Consider the following 23,047-nt stretch of genomic DNA (forward strand, 5'->3'; position numbering starts at 1 on the left):
CTTGATATTTCCCTCAAATATCAGTATTCCAAGAAGCATTTTTAGAGGTAATCTTACCTCTAAAGTAATTAATGAATCCAGTCTACCTAATCTCCTTGGGCAGTTATCTGCATTTCCTTGAACACCTCACAGAGATGCGGGACTCACTACTGTGCATGTCAGCTTCATCCAACTTCAAACTCTCAAGCCGCTGGACAACATACGTTGAATGAAAATCTCCCTCCCTGGATCTTTTGTCCAGAGGCCCTGGTTCTGTCCTCAGTGTGCCCCAGAGGCCAGCTGTACCAGGATGGGAGGACTGAAATGCCCTCACTCTACATCCTACTTTCAGTTCCTTTGGTCACTCCTCTTACTGGTGACTGGTTTGAAGGTACCTCTCTGCCTGGATGTCCAGGCTGAGCCCAGCAAGCTGGCTAAGGCTTCTCCCAGGCAGGGCACTGGCTGGAGGCAGGGCTTTAGCCAAATGCAGGGCTCCCAGCAAACTCCCTAGGTCTCCCACCATGAGCTGGTACTCAGCTGGCTGTATGATCAAAAGACTGTATTTTAAACACACAGTGACAGTTCAGTTTTATTTTGTCCAGTTTTTTTCTATCAATTCAGTGGCTGTAGTGAGCACGGAACCTGAGCCTACCAGGGGTCACTCTGGTGCCAGCCCCTACTCTGTGTTCTTCTCAAACCATAGGACCATGGTCATGCATGAAAATGACCAGCTTGATAGGAAGGTGAGGCATAGCGAGAGGTCTCAGCTCCCCACTGGGGACTCTAGCTTTGTGAGGCCACTTCAGAGACCACATAACATGAACACATGCCTGCTTTTCACTAATTATTTTTCCAGCCAAAGCACAAGACTTTACAAGCACTGTTTACAGCGTGGGGCAGGCTGAGTATGGTGCTGGTGTTCTTAATCTGAACAGGGCCCCCAACTCAGCATCTTTGTTCACCTGGCACCCAACTCAGCACTTCAGATCCATCAAGTCCTGCCAATGCAACAGGTGGCCATCCCCTAAACCCAGGCCTCTCACGCAGGCCTCTGCTGCCTGCTGCTCCAATCAGCCCCACTTCCCTTTTAGCACAGGACAGATGAAAAGCCCTTTTTAGATCAAAAATGCATTTCAGTTAAGGCTTCATGAGGAGAAATGTGACTTACGTTATTCTACTACATTAAAGAGAAATCATAATTTTAAATTTGAACAATTCAATGAATTAAAAATGTTATCCCTGATCTTTATTAGAAAATGAGAGAATAAGCCTTCAAATGCTGCAGTTACAATGTGTGGATGCAGGCAGTCACATGTACATGTTCCACACTGCCCTGAGAAGTCTGTAAGTGGTGTGTGTGTGTGTGTGTGTGTGTATGTTTGTGTGTGCATGCACACATGCATGTGTGGTTTTCTATAAAATACTTAGCATCTTGTTGCATTTCTCTTTCCAAGAAATAAAAAGGCAGACCACAGCCCTCATGATGTGTTTGTCCCATCCATGGCCCTGTGGTGTAAATGAGGCTGTGGCGATGTCATAGCTGGGGGATTCGGAGTTCATAAGCTGGAGGGCAAATCAGCTCGAATAAACCAGGACTATCCAACATCCACCCCCCACAGAAATGCTGGGACCGGCGGTGGTGAATGCAGAGGCTGGCTCTGTTTCTGACAATGAAGTCTTTACTTCTAAGGAGCTTCTGAGCTGAAAGTTTTGTTGTGCTGAAATGCTTGGTAGTTCTTCATTTCTTAGGATGAGTCAACATAGTAGTTGAAGGCAGGGCTGTGTCCAGTGTTTCAGATAGGAAGCAAGATGGGGATGCCATTTTAAAAGGTAAAGAGGGCTGGGCGCAGTGGCTTACGCCTGTAATCCCAGCACTTTGGGAGGCTGAGGCAGGCAGATCACACAAGGTCAGGAGTTCAAGACCTGCCTGACCAACATGGAGGAACCCCATCTCTACTAAAATACAAAATTAGCCGGGCGTGGTGGTGCATGCCTGTAACCCCAGCTACTCGGGAGGCTGGGGCAGGAGAATCACTTGAACCCGGGAGGGAGAGGTTGCGGTGAGCCAAGATCACGCCATTGCACTCCAGCCTGGGCAACAAGAACAAAATTCCATCTAAAAAAAAAAAAAAAAAAAAAAAAACAGGTAAAGAGAGCTCTTGCTAACAGTGAAGCTATGAGGCTGCAGTGGGCACAGCTGGTCCTGTCCCTGGGAGATCTGCTCTCAGTGATTCACGAGGTCCACCGTCACTGTACACGGAGGGAAACCAAGGCTGGGAAGATAGCATCCAGCCTCCATAAGCAGAAGACGCCCTGTCTGTCTAACGAAGTGAAGGCCCTATCAGAGTCCTCTTTCCTAGCCTTGAATTTCCACTTACGCCAATATAAAATGTGGGGGTAGGATCTGCTGGAAATTGATCAAGCTCAGTTTCAGTGACTGAAGTTTCCAGGGTAAAATGTCAGACATTGAAACCAGAGAATTACCAAAATTACCCTTTTCAGAAAAGTCAGCATTTCTTGCCACAGTGAAAGTCCTGGTCCAATACTACCTCCTCCAGGAAGTCCTCTTCAGCTCCTTAATTAGAATAAATTACTCCTTTCTGAGGAGCAGACAACACCTGCCCAGGGCCTTCATGACATTCTGTCTTCCACTCTCCTCGAGTCTCCTCTCCTCTCCTCTCCTCCCTTGACTAGCAGGAGCAGGCTGTGGGCAGAAGGCAGCTTCTGGGGTCTTTGGAGCTTTTGCTCTACTTGCAAGATGCAGGAGAGTCTAGGGAGAAGCACAGGCCTCAGAGCTGGGGAGGCCACTGTGGATTTACCCACTCAGAATGTGAGGGAGGCCATCCTACGGGGGAGTACTCTGAAGCTGAAAGGTCCCGGGGAGGGCTGAGAGCCTGACCCTGATCACGTGTTGCCAGCACAAGCTCCCTTGTTTCCACAACCACTAGCCAGGCAAGAGTGGCCCCGGTCACTCCACATGGACACTAACTGTGCTAAACATGGTCTTTGTGATTATAAATGTAACACAAACTGTTGCAGAAAATCTGGATTTTTCTTTTCCTTTTTTTTTTTTTTTGAGACGGGAGTATAGCTCTGTCACTCAGGCTGGAGTGCAGTGGGGTGATCTGGGCTCACTGCAAGCTCTGCCTCCCAGGTTCACGCCATTCTCCTGCCCCAGCCTCCCGAGAAGCTGGGACCACAGGCGCCTGCCACCATGCCAGGCTAATTTTTTGTATTTTTTAATAGAGACGGGATTTCACCGTGCTAGCCAGGATGGTCTTGATCTCCTGACCTCATGATCCGCCCGCCTCAGCCTCCCAAAGTGCTGGGATTACAGGCATGAGCCACGGCTGTAAAATCTGGATTTCTCATTGCACACACATACAGAAAAAAATGCAAAGGAGCCACACTCCATGACGGAAAGATGTCCTAGGGGATGTCCGGTGGGTCTGCTGTTTCAGACGGCCTCTGGTGCCTTAAAGCAGAAGGCTCCATTTCCTCATCAGAAAGTCTGGAGTTACCACGTTTCTCTATCTTTTCGAACCAGGGAGGAATTGAGGTGCTATTTTCCACACTCTTGGGAAGAACACAGAGGTGCCTGCATTAGCAGAACTGAGTTCTGTAGGCTGGTCATAGATAAGCAAAACTGTGCTGTGATCAAGTTAGGGCCTGCAGGTGAACTTCACGTGCTCGAGCCCAACACGGCATTGAGACACACCACAGACATCTTCTTTCTTGTTGCACGGTGACTGCCACGCTGCTACCACAATGCTCTTCACGAACAGTCCACACTGTGGGCAGAAAGCAACTTGTGGGGTCTTTGGAGCTTTTGCTCTATGTTGAAGTTATGCTGGGTCCTTCTAACCCAGATCTAACCTTTCAGAGAAACCCTCCAGCCACACATGCATATGAAATCTTGAGTGCTGTGGAGGGAGAAGCACAGGCCTCAGAGCTGAGGACTTCTAATTCTTGGCTGTGTTCACAGGATTCTGCCTACAGACAGCTCTCACCAGAATGCCATTCCACTCTGGGTGGTACTTAACTTGGCAGGAGAAGGCTTCTGAGACATGCTCTGCATGGCATCCATGAGAGTGACCATTTAGGGTCTGGCAGATTTCGGTTCTGACCTTTGGCCATTTACTTTGGCCCTCACCTGTTACATGGGGATAATGACCAGTTTTGGGGTCAAAGACACTTAAATGGCCACATGAAGTTCCACTTCTGGAAAAGATGGAGTAACAGGGATTCAATTTGCCCTCCTACAAGCAACAAGCAGACCACACAAAATATATAAAACAGCAGCTTTCCAAATACTGGACAGGAGGCAATGAAAGACAGTGATCCTTGAGTGATGGGAATGAGTGATGAGGCCTACAATGACCCAGCATACTGCTGGGAGAGTTTCCAGGCCGCATCTAGAGGCAGTGCATGTGGAGCCTAGGGGTCTCCCAGATTTGACAAGCCTAGGCGGCTTGGAAGCCCCAGGCAGCTTGAGTTCAAAGGGAAAATACCAGAGAGGACAGTGTTCCAGTCTCTTCAAGTCTCTAGTTGAGTACTGATTAGCAAAGGCTAGAGAAAGAACCATCTAGGGATTAGCACAGGTTAGGGAAAGGACTGTAGGGAACAAACCCCAAACTTCATGCAATGCTGAGTGTTCCTGCATCCACTGGCAAGAATAAAAAACCTTGTAATTCACCAGGCATCAGGTAAAGTACCGAAAAGGGTTTTGCCTCAGGAGTAGACAAAATTAGTCTGAGAATTAATGCTCCTCTGGTTCTTCCTAACAAAGGTGAAAAGCAAGACCCAAAGGATCTGTATCCTTCCCTGTAAGTTGTCAATTTTATTGAGATAAAATTGATCATAATACTTTCTTGTTATTTTATTCCTTAAACATTTATAGAAACTGGTCTCTATTATTTAATTTCTTCTGATTACTTTTGGTTTAATTTCCTCTTTTCTGGCTTCTTAAGGTGATTTGAGAGAGATCTTTCTTCTTTTCTAATATAGGTGCTTTGTATTATACATTTTCCTCCAAGTACTGCTTTAGCTGAACCCCACAAAAGTTGGTCTCATATGTAGTTTCATTTGGCTCATATTACTTTCTAATTTTCCTTTTGATTTCTTCTTTGAACCAAAAGTTATTAAGAAGTATACTCTTTAGCTGAGGATTTCTCAGAGATCTTTCTGTTATGGACTTCTAATTTAATTATATTGTAGTTAAGGAACATGCCTTGTATGATTTGAAACCTTTTGAATTTCTTGAGACTTGCCGTACTGTTCATACTTATGTGTTCTCGAATAGAATGTGTATTCTGTTGCTGTTGGATGGTGTGTTTTATAAATGTCAATTAAGTCAAGTTGGTTGACAGTGTTCTTAAGTGTTGCAATCTGTCACTGATTTTCTGTCTAGTGATTCTATCGCTTTTTGAAAGGAATGTTGGAAACTCCAACTATAATTATAGATAGAAGAATTTCTTGCAGTTCTATCAATTTTTACTTTATGTATTTTGATGATCTGTTTTAGGTACATAAATGTTTAGGACTATGTCCTCTTGATAAATTGACCCCTTTATTACCCTCTAACATTACTGAAAGACCCTTTTTTTCCTTTGACCAACATTTAATTTCTTGCTCTTGAGATCCAGATTTGGTAAGTCTTTGTGAGCTTAGTATTTTTTTATTTTGAAATATTTAATTGACAAAAACTGTATATATCCAAGGTGTGCAATGTGATGGTTTCCTATCTGTATACATTGCATAACAACTACTACGATCAAATTACTTAACACATCTATCACCACCCGCAGTTACCATTTGTGTGTGTCTGGGATGGGGAGGGGTGAGGACACTTAAAATCTGCTATCTTACCAAATTTCAAGTACACAATACAGTATTATGAACTGATTTTTTAAAATAACAATAAAAACAAGCATCTCAGGAGACAGACACACTTACCCCACCTAGCACTCTGCCCTTCCCTTGGCTAATTCCTACTCATCCTTTAAGCCTCAGGGGTGAGGTATTATATTTAAATGATATCACATCCACCTGCCTGGGTCAGGGTCCTGTCTACATTTTACATGGCACGCCCTTCACTGTACTGAAATTTTCTGTGGCTTGTGTTTGATTCCTTTAAGAGCCCGTGAGCACCCAAGGGCAGGGGTTACACCTCAACCACGTGAGCATCCCCAGCACAGGATTAGGTATACTTTGGTGCCCAATAAGCACCTGTTGGATGGAGGCAGGTGGTAACACTTTGTGCGTAGGTACAGAGTGGATGCATGCCAGAGGTTGAGTGCACACTCTCAGATGGGCAAAGGGTGTGTTTCCAGTGGGCGTGGGGCCTGATGGATGTAGGGTCCTGAGGTTATGCACCAAGGTTTGGTTCCTCAAGGGTTTCCATAGAAGTGTGCTGTAGGATGCAGCTGGGATACATCTGGAACCATTTGTCCCTCCATAAAAGCTGTTTGCGAGGACGTACTCACCCAAAGGCCAGATGTGAAACCTATGGCCAGTAACAGAGAACAAGATGACGACTAACAAGTGTACAACATTTCAGGGTCCACAAAGCATGATGACCATGGCTTTATATGACATAAACTCCTCCATAACCCCCTGAGAGACAAGTGTCACTGTCACATGTGTGGAGAAGACAAGTGACCAGAGTAAGAGGTGGAACCAGGTCCCTAACTTAGCTTCTGCCACCAGAAATTCCATGTCTGTGCCATGACCACATCTTAGGAAACCTTCCCTCTAAATGTTAATAATGGCAACTGCAAAATGGGAATTACCACTGAATTAAGCATTTATTGGTAGAGAAATAAGTTATTTTAACTGCATTCTATACTAAATAGCATAAACATTGAAATTATAATTCCCATGATGATTATCTACTGAATACAAAGAAAGAAATGACACTGGAACAAAAGCATACAAGAGTTTACAGGCGAAAAGGCTGAAGATGCCTCCCAAGGGAAAAGCCTATCTGTTTGTGCAGGTTTGGACAATCAATCCAGTCTCTGTAAATAATTAACCTACCTAGTGTTTGGCCTGGCAATTTTGCAATAGTTTGAGGCACTCTAATGTTTGTACTACATACCTAAATGTCCAAGGGCAAAACAGGCAAAGTCTACAAAGTTCTGTGTTTTGCTAGGGTTATAGGAAAGCAGGTGGCATTTGTTGTTACCTATCTGTGGACAAACATGGCAGTGTACTCCATGTGAGCAACCCTTTCTTGTGACACACATGCACAAGGATCCATAGACTTGCCCAGGCTGCCCCAAGGCCCAGGAATGCATATTCTAGCCCTAAAATTACTGTTATGCTCATTGGGCATTGCTAGTGGATATCACTGGATGGAGAACGACATGGCAGGGTCAAATACTGCATTTAATAACATTTCAAAGAACACCAAAGCCAAGAAAAAGCCATGTCAACCCAGATGAGAGAAAATGTCTCTCCCAGAAGTGTCCCTCAACTGGAAGAGTCATAGCCAAGGCCCAACTCTGCTGTCTGAGAATGAGGAGCTAACCAGGCACCCTAGTAAATAACCTGGAAACCCCAGATCTCATGGGCCTGGGCTGTTCCAGTCTTTCTAGCTCATCCCAAGTCCATTCTTCTCAAGCTCTGAGTAGGTTTTTGCAACTAAAAGATCTGAACCCAGAGAGGCCAGCTGACGGCTGGGTCAACATATCCTCCCAGACCAGCCAGCTGGATCACCCTGGATAGCCAGCCGGAGCCAAACTAAGACCAAGTTCAGCAACACAGCCCATCATAAAGAGGCTCTTTTCCCATTACCTGGTGTGGCTTTAGCAAACTGCAGCTGGCCAGATCTCCCTTCCAAGGCAGGTACGTGCTGTATCTGCAGTTCATTCCCCACCGGTTCTGTTCCAGGGAGGCCAGTCCAAGGACTCTACCAACAGGGTCCTGGGCCTCCTACTTCCGGCCAGGTTTGGCCAATGGGAAGCGGGAGCAGGGGCCAGTAGTGAGGGAGGAGAGCATTCCCGGTTCCTCTTTGCATGGTTGCTGTAGACCGGCTGCGTCTCTCAGCTGAAGGTGGTGAATCCTATCAGGCAGCCCTCTCTGTTCCCTGGTTCTAGGGCCCGTTCCCACTGTGGCTGCCCCAAGTGTCACACCAGCCTGGAGGTGCCCTGTGCCTGCCCCTGTCTTTCAAATAGTCCAAGGGCTCCTGAACTCACCCCCTTAGAGTGTGCCCTCCGCTCTCAGCCCAGGCTGTGATACATGCACAGCCCTCTGGAGACCCACTCTACCTCCACTACTGCACCCTCACTTGATGGCCAACTGTGGCCAGACTCCACACAACCACTTCCAAGGTGCCCTCCTGCCAGCCCCTGACCATGCAAGTTGCTTTCCTCAGGGCCCCTGTGGATCACAGGGCTCCCACCTGCCTCCGAGGCTCTGTGTCACACTCCACTGTCAGACCACCTTTGGAGACAGGGATCGGGGTCCTATCGCCCTCCCTTTGCAGCTCCAGTGCCCACAGGGGGCCTGGAGGGAGCACTGGTCCCTGTGATTGGACTCTGACTCCTCTCACAGTTTTTGCTGAAGAACTCCCTCTTTCTGCCATGTTCCTCATCCCTTTCCCTTCAACCCCATCCCTCATCCTTCCATAGCCGAATCTGAAGCATCGTACAAGGCCCAGAGAAACACTGGCTCTTCCCCAGTATGCCTGGCTTTGCTTCCTCACTGTGGCTGCAGTCAGGCCTTCCGGTGTGAGGACTCACTTCCTGCCACAGCCTGCACTCCTCTGGTGATAAGTCAGACTCAGATGTTGATATGGTTTGGGCATCTGTCCCCGCCAAATCTCATGCTGAAATGTAATCCTAGTGTTGGAGGTGGGGTCTGGTGGGAGGTGTGTGGGTCATGGAGGCGGATCCCTCCTGGCTTGGTGCTATCCTTTCTCGCAATAGTCAGAGTTCTCACAAGATCTGGTTGTTTTGAAGTGTGTGGCACCTTCCCCCCAATCCTTTGCTCCTGCTCTCACCATGTGCCGTGTATGTTCATGCTTTGCCTTCTGCTATGAGTAAAAACTCCCTGAGGCCTTCCCAGAAGCCAAGCAGATGCTGGTGCCTGTTGGTACGGCCTATAGAACTGTGAGCCAATTAAACCTCTTTTCTTTATAAATTACCCAGTCTCCGACATTCCTTTATAGCAGTGCAAGAACAGCTTAATGCAGACGTATTTATGCCCCCACCAGGGACCCCTCCCACTCCACAGCAGGAATTAGGGCCTGTCCAGACAGCCCTGCTGACAGTGAGTGCACCACACAGCAGCACTTCCCCAGGAGAGGCCAAAGGGCAAGGGTTCTCAGCAACCCCTGCCCACTCCAGAACCTGGAATTCAGGTATGCAGTGAAGACAGCGCCAGATCATGAGTCCCTTGGGAATCTGGGTCTTCCCCACTTGCAAGGCTAGCTCAGAGCTCCATCTAGTAGGACACAGGAATGTCTTCTGCCCAGAACAAGCACTAACTTAATACACAGGCTGAAGAATAAATGAAATGGGAAAATCCACAGACAGGGGGTAGACTGGTAGTTGCCTAGGGTTTGGGGGTTGAGGAGAAATGGGGAGTGTTAACTGATGGGGATGGGTTTCTTTTGAGGGAGATAAAAATATTCTAATATCGGTGGTTACAGGACTGTGAGTATACTGAAAACCACTGTTCACTAAACAAGTGAATTGTGTTATGTGAAATATACCTCAATAAAGCTATTATGCAGTGAAGGAAAAAATAAGCCATGTTTTTCACCAAGCATTTGTGAGCACATGTATATAGATACACATATAGACAGTGTGTGTGTGTGTGTGTGTGTGTGATGTATGTATATGTTCTTTCTTTTGCTTACTCAAATCAACAACATAATTTCCATCACTTTAAATATGCATCCTGCCCTGTCATGCTGACATAAACCCACCGAGCTGCTTCTGTCTTTTCCAGACGAATAAAACTAGAGGAAACAATTGTGTTCCTTTTTTTCACGAGTGATAACTTGCCTCCAGATGCTCCTCACACCTACCCTTTACCCCACTCTAACCCTCCCTCCCAGAAGGAGATCCCTCCAAAAATGGCTCATCACAGAGTAACAGGCTGCTAGACAAAGGGCTGCTCAGCCTTACCGAGCACCTACTTTGCACAAGGTCCGTGGCCAATGACATCAGGAAGAGAATTTCAGTTATTTCTTGCACACCTGAATTAGGATTCTCACCCCATTTTACTGCTGAAGCAGAAAGACAGATTGACCTATCACTGGTTGAAGTCACACAGACCCTACATGGAGTTGCTGGAATTCAGGACGAGGACCACTTGATGCCAGGCCCAACCTTTGTCACCCCTGCTACTGATGACCAGGGTTTCGGTCACTTAACTGCATGGCTTGATGCCCAGTCAGCCTCAGGAAGAAGGACAAAAAATTGACAGGCTTCCCAACTTCAGCAGCAAGCCTGGTCCTGCTTCCACAGTGAGCCCTCAGCTGGTCCTGGCCACCCTCTGGGCTGTGCCTGTCTGGTGTCTGTGCCCCAACTCTGGGCTGCACCTGCCTTCAGTCCTGGCTGCAGAGTAAGCCTAGGATGAAAATGCTCCTGTCCTGCCTGGCCCTAGACACAGCTCTCTCCACAGGTTCAGAGCCTACCCAAAGATCACACAGATGGCAGCTGGATCCCAGCTCAGCCACCTTATGGCTGCCCGACTCTCGCATGTTACTTCAGTGGCCCCTGCTTTCTTGTCTGTAATTCCAGCCCCTAGGCAGTGCTGTTCTGAAGACTGAATGAGATCAAAGAGCTCCAACAGCGAAGATCTATTCTTAAGGTGTCAAAATAAGAAGACCATCTCTTGCTAAAGCTAATATTCATCAGCCTTCATTCCCAGTTTTCAGGGGAGGAAACCTAGGAGGAGCAATTTTCCCAGGGTGAAAGTTTGCAAATTCCACAAATGGGATTTGAACCCAGGTAGCCTGGCCCTAAATGCTTGACTGCCTCACCTCCCGGAGGCCTGTGGAGTATGGAGTTGGTGTGAAGATGCTCACACCAGCACCCACACGCTGCCTTGGCCCCTAGCCATGGGGTGGACACAGGTACGCCCCTGCCATGGCTCCGCGGCAGGAACTCAAGGTGAATATCTGGCAGTCATTGCCAGGATCACATCCAAACAGAAAGCCACCTACAGACCAGGAAAGCATGACTCCTCTCCAGCCTGGTACCCAGATGTTTGGGGCCTGAGGCCAGTTCACATGTTTGCTACTCCATGGAGTCTCCCAAAGAGAGGTGCTTATGCCTCCTGCGTCAGAATTTCCCAGGGTACATGTAAAAATATAGACGTCCAGCCCCCACCTGCTGACCTACTCAATTTGGAGTAGGTGGTGAGAGTTTTGGCATTTTCTTGTGTTTCCCAATGACCCTGATGAGACCTGCTGCCACTGTCCAGCCCTGCCGAGGCTGAGCCCCTCTGCACCACCACTGCACATGCTGTTCAGGGAGCGGGGGACTCACTGCCTCGTGAAAGAGCCACACTCTGACCATCAGGCAGGTCTCCATCACATGTACCCCCACAACCTTCTGAAATGTCTTCTCACAAGGCAAGGCTCCCACTCCCTGCATCCCCCAGCACCCCAGCATAGGTTTCCTCCATCCCCAGACAGTGCCTGGCTTGCACGCCGCTGAGGAGGGCCCTCCGAGGGCCATATGGCGTGTGGGTGTCTGTGGCAGCCCCTGTCATATGCTTGCTGAAGCCTTCTTCCTCCTCCAAATACCCTACCCCCAGGAAGCAGAAAGGGCTCGTCTTGCCTGTGCAGCCCAGAGGTAGTCCAGCCTCAGCCTGATGTCCACCTGCCTGGCATGCAGAGCCAGCGCACAGGAGAAGAGCAGGATGGCCACAATCGGCTCGTAGCTGCGCCCAGAGACAGCACCACCCCTGAGGGAATATGAGGAAGAAAAGCCAAGTCAGTGCCGAGCTTCCAGGGCAAGACTCTGCCACCAAACCCAAGAACCATTCAGAGTGACCCTCAGGTGGTGACACCCAAAAAACAGCTTGCTGGGATTGACCTTGGCCAAGAGTCACTTATCATAGGGAAATCTGAGTCCTTTAAAACTTGGGTTGAAGAGAAGCAGCCACCAAACTAAAAATTGTGCATAGAATTCATCTTGACTAGTTCTGGACTCAGAAGCCTATAGTGCATATCTGTATACACAGATTCAGTAGCGCTGCTTAGGCCTTTTTCTCGAGGAGCCACACACTTACCCAGTCCTGGTGTATCCGCTGAGCTCCAGAACGAGGATGTAGGATGTGGTGAGCCCAGAGAGCAGGATCATTTTTGGCAAGGAGGACACCCGGAAAAATATGGCTAGCGGGAGGGTGCCCACCAGGCAGCAGAGCAGGGCATGGTGTGTAGACTCGCAGGGCAGGGTGGGCAGGGCTGTGCGCTGGCCCCCGGATGAAAGGACCACCAGGGAACTGTTGGGCTTGGAGCTCCAGGCCCAAGGCAGGCAGCCCACCTGGGAAGGGAGGGGTCACAGGAGCTTAGCGAAGGGCAGGTGAAGACCTGCAGCCCCTAAGCATGCTCAGGTGTCCCTCTTCAAGCAGGTCTCCCAAGGTTTTGCTCTGACCCACCCCCAGTGCTAACACACCAAGCCACAGACCTCATGGCAACTCACAGCACTTCAAGGCTCCCCACTGGCTGCCAGAGCAGGCAAGAGGCTCCAGGGAGGACCAGGTGGGATCAGCCCTGCCTGCTCCCCAGCCTAGCGGCTCTGACCTGTTACTCCTGCCTCCCAGCTCCATCCTGTTACTCCTGCCCCAGCTCCATCCTGTTCCTCCTGCCTCCAGCTCTGTCCTGTTAATCATGCCCCCAGCTCCGTCCTCTTCCTCCTGCCCCCCAGCTCTCTCCTTCCTGTTTCTCCTGCCTCCAGCTCCATCTTGTTACTCCTGCCCCACTTCTATCCTGTTACTCCCACTACAAACTCCATCCTGTTACTCCCGCCCATTTCCATCCTTTCACTCCAACCCCCAGCTCCATCCTGTTCCTCCTGCCCCGTCTCTGTGCTGTTTTTCCACCCCTGCTTCTGTCCTCTGCACTCTATGGAGAAGCCAGGCTCCTTTCACCAGGGAGAGTTTGCATTTTCCTCTGCTAAGTAAAGTATCTTGTTCCCTGGCTTCTTGGGGCCCCATGCCTGTTCCTGACGTCTCTGCTGACCTCCCTGTCTCTGTAGCCCCGGGTCCTGGCTTCTGGGCTGGTCCTCCATGCCATGCCCTCTCCCGCCCCAGTGCATGCCGCAAGCTGGAGATGCTCACCACACAACCTTGGGCTACTGAGTAGATTAAGACCACTATGAAAATACACAGGACAGTGCGAATCTGAATCGTCAGGCACCCTGGAAAACACTGAATAAGAAATGTCAATTTAGAAAATACCCTCGCGAATCTGAATTGTCAGGCACCCTGGAAAACACTGAATAAGAAATGTTAATTTAGAAAATACCCTCGCGAATCTGAATTGTCAGGCACCCTGGAAAATACTGAATAAGAAATGTTAATTTAGAAAATACCCTCTGATTACCAAGGCGATTCACATGCACAGTTAATACTTCCTATAGCGGAATGTGCAGATGACCTGCAAGCTGCTAGGTCCACACCCGTTATTCACCCTCCTCACATGTCTCTTGGCTTTTTTTCATTTGTTTATTCTCCCAGGTGAAAAGCTTGCCAAAGTTAAAAAAAGAAACCTGAAGTCTTTAAATTACAAATAATAATACTTCCCTTCCTTCCACCCGCATTGTAACTTTGATTGGCACTGAAGTTAACTGGATAGATTAACTTGGTATTTTCATTATATTGAATTCTTCCATTTCAGAAATGGTACAAATTTCCATTCGTGTCTTCTTTGATATGCTCTAAATAAATTGTATTATTTTGTTCATGTAGGTTTTATAGAGTTCTTAAGTTATTAGAAATTTTATTTTAAATCTATGTATTATACAGACATTTTGAAGTCTTCAAAAAATGATTTCATGGATAAAAGTAAGAAGTCCTTTTTATACTTAACACTTCTGAAAGTATAAATATAAACTAAAATTAATACACAGGGACCTTACAGAAACAACTCACCCTGCTAGAGTCCCTGACTAGCTGGGGTGCCCTTCGCGGGCTACACGGTTATTCCTTTAACCCCCACGTGAGGTCAGATCATTACTAACTCCGCTCTACAGTTGAGAAAAAGGTAGCACAAATCCACCCAGTCCGGCATCACTTCTATGGACAAGGACAGGGCAGTGTGTCCCAGCTCACCCAGCTGGTGGGTTATGGATCTGGGATCCAGTTCTAGGTTTCCCAAGTCCCAAGAGACCACTGGGTATTTCACTAACCCAATGGTCTCTGCTGATCTCAGAAGAACCGCTGCTCTGCAGCGGCGTGAGGCTCAAACACTTTACTGACTGTGGATCACTGCGCTTCCCTCCCAGTCCCAACTTGGCCTCTGGGCAAGATGCAGGTGCAAGTCCTTGATCCCCACTGCAGCCTCCCATCATCTGCTTCCCCCGCTTCCACCTGGCGTGAGCTCGGTGTGCTAAGGGAGGCCACCAGAGACACTGGCAAGCCCCCATGCAGGAGCCATACCACAGGCCTGGGAACAGGATTTTAGAGCAAGATCCTGCCATGTTTTGCAGGTAACTATTCTCCTTTTGAGAAAGGCTCTTGGCCTGCTGCTGGGCCTGAGTAGAGCCTGAACCCTTACCCGTGGGCCAAGTTACCGTTATGACCTAAGCTGCCCATCATGAACTGGGCGTTACCTGACCCACCAAGCCATAAAGCTGGGTGTGAACAGCAGCCCTCCATCATCAAATCAAAGTGCTAATATATATGATCAGCTCCGAGCAGACCCTTAAAGCACAAGTAAGTGACATGACAAAGTGGCCCCAATGACCATAGTCCCCAGTCCTGCTACCCTGCCTTCTCTCTCCCAACCTGCACCTACGGCCTCATGGGGAGCTCCCTCCGATTAGGTGACAGAGTAAGAGAAGCTCAGGCCTTGTAGGCAGCTGCAGCACTTCAGGCCATGTGACACAGCCCTGAGGGACAATGGTGAAGGGAAATCCTCCCAGTGGGCAGAACTTTGGGCAGTTCCCCTGGGTGGGCACTTTGCTTCCAAGGAGAAATGGTGAATGTAGTCATATACCGATTCATGAGCTGTGGACAACGGTTTGGCTGGATGTTCAGGGAGTTGGGAAAGACATGGTTGGAAAATTAGTGACAAGAGGGTCTGGGGAAAAAGTATGTAGATAAACCTCTCCAAGTGGGTGAAAAATGTTAAGATACTTGTGTCCCATATGAATGTTCACCAAAGGGTGAACTGAGCAGGGGAGAATTTGAATCCAGTGGATAGGACGACCCCTACTGTGGACACCAGTCATTCTACTTCCTCAGCCACTCCTGTCATCCCAATGGGCTCATGAACAAAGTGGCCATTGTGGCACTTCGGGAGATGATGTCACCTGAGGATGACAGGGAGAAAAAGCAGGCACCATTTCCTGACCATCTGCACTCACAGGGGCTAGAATGAAGCCCTGGGGCTGTCTCTGGTGGTGCTACACTCCCCTCTGTGCAGCGAGGCTCCCTTCCCCCCACCTTAAGGATCTCTGCCAAGGTTTTCTCTTTTCTTCAAAGCCATCTAGTTTAACTCGAGTATCATAAGTGGTGCAAATCTTCCTTCCACCACGTCCCACTTTCCTTGGCTTGGGGACCTATGATGGGATGTGGCCTCTACCCTAGCCAGCCTGGGTGGGCCGAACATCCTCCTGAGCCTGTCTCATCTGCCTCCCTTAGAGCCCTAGGAAGACGAGAAGGAGGATGGGGAAAACAGGGCTTAAATGCAGGTCTGTGAGCACCAGGCCAGGGTGGGAGGAGCGGAAGTAGCTTATCCGAGGCACACCCAGCCACCTTGTGGACCACGTCGTGCCCACGTCCCCAGGGTCCAGCCAAGGGCCTCTGAATGTGCCTGACGCCTTGACCTCGGCCTGCCCCACCTGCAGCACCCCAGGGTCCAGCCAGTGCGCACCTCCTGGGCTTCCTCCTCTCCTCTGCCCACTCCTGATGTTCTCCAGGCCTAGCCATGCAAACCTCAGCCTGCAACCCAGACAGAAAAAGTCCACATCCTGCCCCAGACATTCCTTTTCAACCCTCAGCAGGACCCTCGGGTCAGCTCTGCCGCCCTCTGCAGATGGTCAAGATGGACAGGATTAGGCACCTCCCCACCCTGATTCCCGGGATGAGCTACACCCACTGCCCCACCCCCATTCAGCCTTCTCGGTCTCATCTGACTTCAGAACACTCCACCTGAGCATGTGCTGTGCCAGGCTCTGCTCCAGACTTTGTACAAATGAGCTCACTGAATCCTCATGTCAAGCCAGTGAGGTGGGGGCCATCATCATCGCCATGTCACAGACGGCAACCCTGAGGCCCAGAGAACTGGAGCCCAAGCCTGGAGGTGGCACACCCCCGAGGGATGGGGATGGGGAAATCAGGTAAGGGTGAAGGTCCCAAGGGGCCATGGAACTGCCACACTGCCCTGGGCACCCTGGCTCTGGACACTGTCAATGTCGAGGAGGGAAACATTTCTATCCGGCCTTCTCAGGGATGTGTTCTGGAACTAACTCTATCCTCATGACCCACCGCATCCACTCAGGCCACAATGGCCTTCTGCTGGGTGGCCCGGACCTACCCCCTGCTTGCTTCCTGCAAATCTCCCTCACCTTCATCCCCACAGCCATTTGCACAGGCCTCTTCCCTGGTCCAGGGTCAGCCAGGATGCTCAGAGCCCAGTGCAGAGCCTGCAAACAGGAGCCTAAATACTTGTGATTCAATCAAACCCTGACCCAGTACACACTGGCTATGAGCTGAAACCACTCTCCTGTCCTAGCTGAGAAGTCTGAGCGCTCAGTCTCCACTCTGCTTCCTCCACATCAGCCGCAAGCACCACCGATGGCGCTCCCAGGAAAGCTAGACCCCCATTGCTTTTCGAGTCTGGCACCTCCAAACCACATACTTAGGAAAAGAATGCTCTACGCTCACTTACAGAAGAGGGTGAGAAGGGAGAGTGAATATTCAGAAGGAAAGGAGCTAGTGGCATCCAGGGCAGAGTCCACCAAGAGAACAAAACACTGGAATACAGAAGAAGCTTCATGGGGTAACTGCAGGCTAGCCTCTTTTAATGTCAGCACCTGGAATTATTCCGGCCAAAGTTCCCAGCCATGAGGGCAGCTCCCTTATTAACAAAAGGGGAGTGATTCTGGGCAGATGTCTCAGCGTCCCAATCCCACAGATCATGTGTGTTTTACAACCAAGAGGTTTCTAAACTTGAATATTATTTTTATGGACAGATTGGGTGCAGACTTTGCTTCCTGGTTTCATGAGCGCACCCCTTAGCCTGCCTGAGCCCGCTTTCCTCACATGTGGGAAAGGGGCTGACCCGTCTCACCACCTGGCTTGGGAGGTTCTCGTGGAGTCACAGAAAGCAGTGCACGTCCACTCACAAGAATCAGTATTCCTGGGCCGGGCCTCTGGGCAGAGCTTTCCAGGCTGGTGCATTTCTTGGCTTCTGCTTTGTCGTCGCTCTTCTTGCCCAATGGCTTTTCACACTTTCTGCATGTCTTATGCTATTTGTACACCATTGGGTGGGCACACTGGTTCCCACCATTGAGGACAAAGGAATAGCCTTTAAAAACTATCATCCATCTGTCCTGCTTTCACTTGAAATTATATGAAAAACAGCAATTTTACTTGAAGTGGTAAATTTTAAAATTTGTCAAACCAAATGTCACTCAATCTATACAAGTTGAAGAAATAGGAATGAAGTTTTAATAGTTAGCATTTTTTAAATTTAAAAACTCAAGATATTACCTATGAATAATGACAAAATTAAATGAATGAAACTAGATTTAATCTTTTCAAAAAGTTGCTGTTTTCAGTAATTATGCGAAAATAACACTGGGTCTGCCAGAAGTGACATCCCCAGGTCGGCTGAGGGAAACGAGTCGTTTAGAAATGAAGGTGGAGAATGTGACGAAGGAATGCAGGACTAGGAACTATAGAGTCCTCCCAAGTGAGCCACAGATAGTACAAGGCCGCAAAGCTCAGGCCTTTCCTGCAAAAGCCCACAGAGCAAAGCAGATGAGGCATCAGGGCCCAGATAGCACAATGTACCTGGAAAATGTCACCCCTCTCCAAAGTCTGTGACATAAACACAGAATAAACATCCCCCTTCTGCCCTGCTGCTAGACTCTCCATTCCAAGAGAACAGGATCAATATCTTGTGCTCATTTGTTTAATCAATATCAATCCAGTCTATTGTGCCCACCAGGCACACTCCCAAAGCAGTGCATGTGCCCAGTGCAGAACTGGGTCTTCATGAGCACCTGCTATGTGAGCAGAATCTTTCTTCCTGTCTAGGCGGGGGAGGAAACAGAACTGCCTCCCCCATCCCACCCCATCCCACCCAGAGGGCAGGCAGAGTCCACCCACATACATGGACCCAGGTAATGTGCAGGTACAGGACACAGGCCACCCACATACCTGAACCAAGTGAAGTGCAGGTAGAGGACACAGGCCACCCTCATACCTGGACCAGGTGATATGCAGGTACAGGACACAGGCCACCCACATACCTGAACAAGGTGATATGCAGGTACAGGACACAGGCCACCCACATACCTGAACAAGGTGATATGCATGTACAGGACACAGGCCACACTCATGCCTGGACCAGATGATATGCAGGTGCAGGATACAGGCCACCCACATACATGAACCAGGTGATACGCAGGTACAGGACACAGGCCACCCACATACCTGGACCCGGGTGATTTGCAGGTACAGGACACAGGCCACCAGGAAGCAGATGCAGAATACTAGCAGGAGCAGGACGGCCACACTCCTGGGGGACAGAAAACATGAGGGTCACTGATAGGTGGGGATCAGGAGAGGTGGACCCAAGAGATGGCTGAGAATTGGCCCCTCCCTCCACATCCCCTGTGCCCTTAAGAGGAAGCAGCATCGTTAACCTGGATGCCTGCCACTCAGGTCTCTGGGGACTGACATGGCTGGTTCTCTTTCTTAGGGGAGGGCATCTGGTTCCTGAGTGAGAAGAGGGCCCCTCCTGAGTCTACCTCCCACTTCTCCTACCCCCACCGCAGAGATCTAGCTTAGGCTGAGAATCACAGAACTTTTCTGGAAGCCGTTTTCCTCATGATGGAAAGACAGGAGTTTCCCAGACTTTGCTGAGCTATTCTCTAGCTGGGCTTTGTCTGGGAAGGACATTTTTAGAAAACGCTTAAATCCGAAATAGGCCCATGAGGCAGGCTGCTGTGTTCAGTGTCTGTGGGCTGGGCAGGATGCAGAGCACCCAGGGCTGAACTCCCTCCTCCTCCGCAGGTGTGGGGTGGCCTCCGTGTGCTTTCAAACTCAGAGGAGGTAGTATTACCGTAGGTAGGTTTTATTAAGAAATGAGTATGCTTGAAAGTAAAGTGGCAAGTGCAGACTTAGTGGTGTCTTTCTTGCAAAAAAAAAAAAATACAAAAAAAAAGAAGCTGCCAAACTCACATTGACTTATATGATGTTTAAATGTTATTTAAATTATTGTTTTTCTTTCTTTTAAGAGGCCACTTTACCTGATTTTAAGTTTTTGAAACTGACATGGATCTAGAAGCCAATGAGCTCATTAAATGCAGTTTCTTCTCAAACGTTATTGTTATTATTATTATTATTATTATTATTATTATTAGAGACAAGGTCTCACTATGTCATCCAGGCTGGAGTGTAGTGGCGAGATCATAGCTCACTGCAGCCTTAGACTCCTGAGCTCAAGGGATCCTCCTGCCTCAGCTTCCTGAGTAGCTGGGACTACAAGCAAGTGCTACCATGCCTGGCTAATTTTTTTTTTTTTTTTTTTTTTTTGTAGAGATAGAGTGTTGCTATATTGCTCAGGCTGGTCTTGAACTACTGGTCTCAAATAATCCTCCTGCTTCAGCCTCCCAAAGTGCTAGGGTTACAGGCATGAGCCACTACACCCAGCCAAAAGTTATTATTACAGTAATGGTGCATGTTGCATGGATGAAAAAACATAAAAATATATGGTGTCTTAGAATTAAGTAAATTCAAAATTTAAAATGGAAAGTGACCAGTCCCATGCCATATACCATCAAGGCTTGTTACACTACTCACTTGAGAAAATGAGGAAATGATGGCTGGCTAATGTCAGCCATGTTGGACACATTGGGACAGTAACCGTGGGAGACAAAGCTTGAGCATACAACAGAAACACAATCATGAACCCCAGAAACCGGGACTTCTTGGTGAGTTCCTCACCTCATTGATAGAAGTACTCACTGTGGGAATATTAGAAGGTAGACAAGGCCAAATAAGGCAGCCAGGATGAGGGTGAGGACAACGGCGCTGGTGAAATACTCGTCCTGAAGCTGGTGGTACTGTGTAAGACAGAAGTCAATCCATCAGGGCTGAGGGCCTCCTCCAGCCAGGCAGCGCCTTCGCAAGCAGCACCAGGGAAGCCGAAAACCAGAGCTGCTTACCTTTTGCTCCCGTTCGACATGTTTGTACTTCAGGGTAAAGAAGTTCAGGTCTGCCATCTCCAGCTCTGTCTGGCGGGCTTCTAAGAGGCGGCTGATGTACCTGTTGACGCGAGTGCCCGGGGTGGTGTAGACAACATTGGTAGAAAAAGATGAGCGGTTTCTGAGTTTTTCCGAGGCTGTTCTTAATGCCCTCCGCTGGAGCCATCATGGAAATAAAGGAATATCATCAAATTCTCCACTTATTGAAGAAAAGCACCTGTACTCTCCCTCCAGCCAGATCCGCTGCAGGGTGGGATCGGGTTTGGGAATCTGACATTTAATAATCATGACTTTGCCCTGCTGGTGGTGAGATGGCAGGTGAGTCATCTCAGCAGCCAGTGTTGGGGTTCCCACACCTGTAATGGGCGTTTTATGGCCCCTGTGTGATGGCATGGCAGCAAGGATTAGGTGATTAAATACAAGTGCAGTGGGGAGAACAGCACCCAGTAAGAGCAGGTTCCTAAACTCATAAAACCCCAACAAATGCAGAAAGAGATTCCCCAGAGTTACAAGAGCAGGAGTCCAACCCCCTCCTTCTAAGAGAGAGAAACAGTGGCAAAAGGAGTGGCTTCACCAATCTCTCACTCGGGCCAGGGCTGATGGGAACAGAGAGTGAGCCTCTCCTCCACAGCTTCCATATGACACATGAAGCATACAAGAAGGCACTCATTTGCCAAAAGGAAAATAGAGTAATTTAAAACTACTTGTCATGAGCTCACTATCAGTGCTTCATAAACAGAATCTCTGGTACTTAATATACTTGAGAAGAAAATAAGAATATTAAAAGAGGCTAGTCTCACGGTTCCAGAAAAGATGAAATGAACACACTTGTTTTTATTCCTACTGAGTGATAAAAACAGTGACAATACATACAAAATAAGCACACAGACTGTGAAAGGTGGAAAGAAGAGGGTGATCGCAGGGACCTTGCAACTCAAAGGAAAACAGTGTGGGGTGGTGGTGTCCCTTGAGGTTTCTTTCTGCCTTATTTATCCCAGATTAGAAACAAGAGAAGCTGACAGCCAAAAAATGCCATTGGATACAAATCAACTTTTTTAAAGCCCCCCCAAAAAAGCCTGTTGTTTCTAGCCAAAAGAAAAAAAAATGGGGCAACCTAGCAAAACAGAAAACTTTTAGACAATAACCACCCTATTGTAGCCAAAGACCATAAAAAAAAAATCTGTGGCCCCAGCTCCACCCAGGCCAGCGAAGACCATGCATGTGGGGAGCCTCAACTTTCATCTTTACTAGGCTGTGAGGAGGCACACCCAAAGCCCCACTGACATAGTGCCAGAAAAACCTGAATAGGGAGTGGAGATGTTTATCTCCACTGAGTGGTAATGAGCTCCCACCTGCATTGTCAGTGGACGCCGAACAAGGACTCTGAATGTCCATAACTACTCAACAGTAACAAGGTGCCAGGTGTCACCTTGGTGTCAAATGCCAGGCTATCATGGAGGATGAGTGGGAAACCTGGAATTCCACCCACACTGCCCCAATGCTATAAAGTCTGAAGAGACTTGCTAAAACAAAAGATTTCAATAGGATACAGAGTATCACAACATAATACCAAAATGTCTAGGATATAAAAAAAAGGAAACCACTCATAATATCAAGCCTTAAAATATGTCAACTTGAAGAGAAAGACAATCAACAGATACTAACTTCAAGATGATAGAGTTGTTAAAATTATCTGACAAGAATTTTAAAGCAGTCATTATAAAAATGCTTCAATAAGTAATTATGAACACACCTGAAACAAATTATAGAAAGTCTCAGAAAAAAAGAAAGTATAAGAAAGAACAGATAAAAATTACAGACCTGAAAAATACAATAATCAAAATTTAAAACCCAATGGATGAGCTGAACTGCAGACTGAAGTGCACAGAGTAAAGAATTCCTGACCTAGAAGACAGAGTCACAGAAATTATCCAATCTGAACAATGAAAAGAAAACAGACTTAAAAAAAAAAAAAAAAAAAAAACCGAGACTTTGGAACTGTGGAACTAAAATGGAAGATTTAACATGCATTCATGTCATCAGAGTCCCAGAAGGAAGAAAAAGGGTGTAAGATTGGACAAATATTAGAAGAAATAATAGCAGAAAATGTCCCAAGTTTGGCAAAAGATATAAACCTACAGATTGAAGTAAGTGAGCAAATCTCAAACAGGGCAAACTCAAAGAAACAGATGCCAACACACATCACAATCAAACTTCCAAGAACAAAAGACAAAGGAAAATTCTTGAAAGCAGCATGAGAAGACTGATATCTGATTTTTTGGGGGAGAAAAAAAGTAACGAGAATGATAGCGTCATTTCTTCAGAAACCATGGAAGCCAGAAAAAAGTGGGAAAACATTAGTCAAGTTCTCAAGAACTGTCAACCCAGAATTCAACATCTAGCAAAATTATACTTCAGAAACGAAAAAGGAATTATAATATTTT

General features: G+C 47.9%; 1 protein-coding gene across 1 annotated transcript in view; it reads right to left on the minus strand.

Annotated features, from left to right (window-relative positions):
* Positions 1–23,047, minus strand: part of ADCY1 (adenylate cyclase 1) — a 144,036-nt gene that overhangs the window by 20,278 nt on the left and 100,711 nt on the right. Inside the window, exons 9-14 of the mRNA XM_055293209.2 lie at positions 20,565–20,759; positions 20,365–20,462; positions 18,829–18,913; positions 13,282–13,371; positions 12,232–12,485; positions 11,778–11,904 (exon numbers count right to left, since the gene is read on the minus strand). Coding sequence (XP_055149184.1) covers positions 11,778–11,904; positions 12,232–12,485; positions 13,282–13,371; positions 18,829–18,913; positions 20,365–20,462; positions 20,565–20,759 — 849 coding nt within the window. The remainder of the gene's footprint in view (positions 1–11,777; positions 11,905–12,231; positions 12,486–13,281; positions 13,372–18,828; positions 18,914–20,364; positions 20,463–20,564; positions 20,760–23,047) is intronic.

This window comes from Symphalangus syndactylus, chromosome 9 (assembly GCF_028878055.3).
Source record: "Symphalangus syndactylus isolate Jambi chromosome 9, NHGRI_mSymSyn1-v2.1_pri, whole genome shotgun sequence".
NCBI lineage: Eukaryota > Metazoa > Chordata > Mammalia > Primates > Hylobatidae > Symphalangus > Symphalangus syndactylus.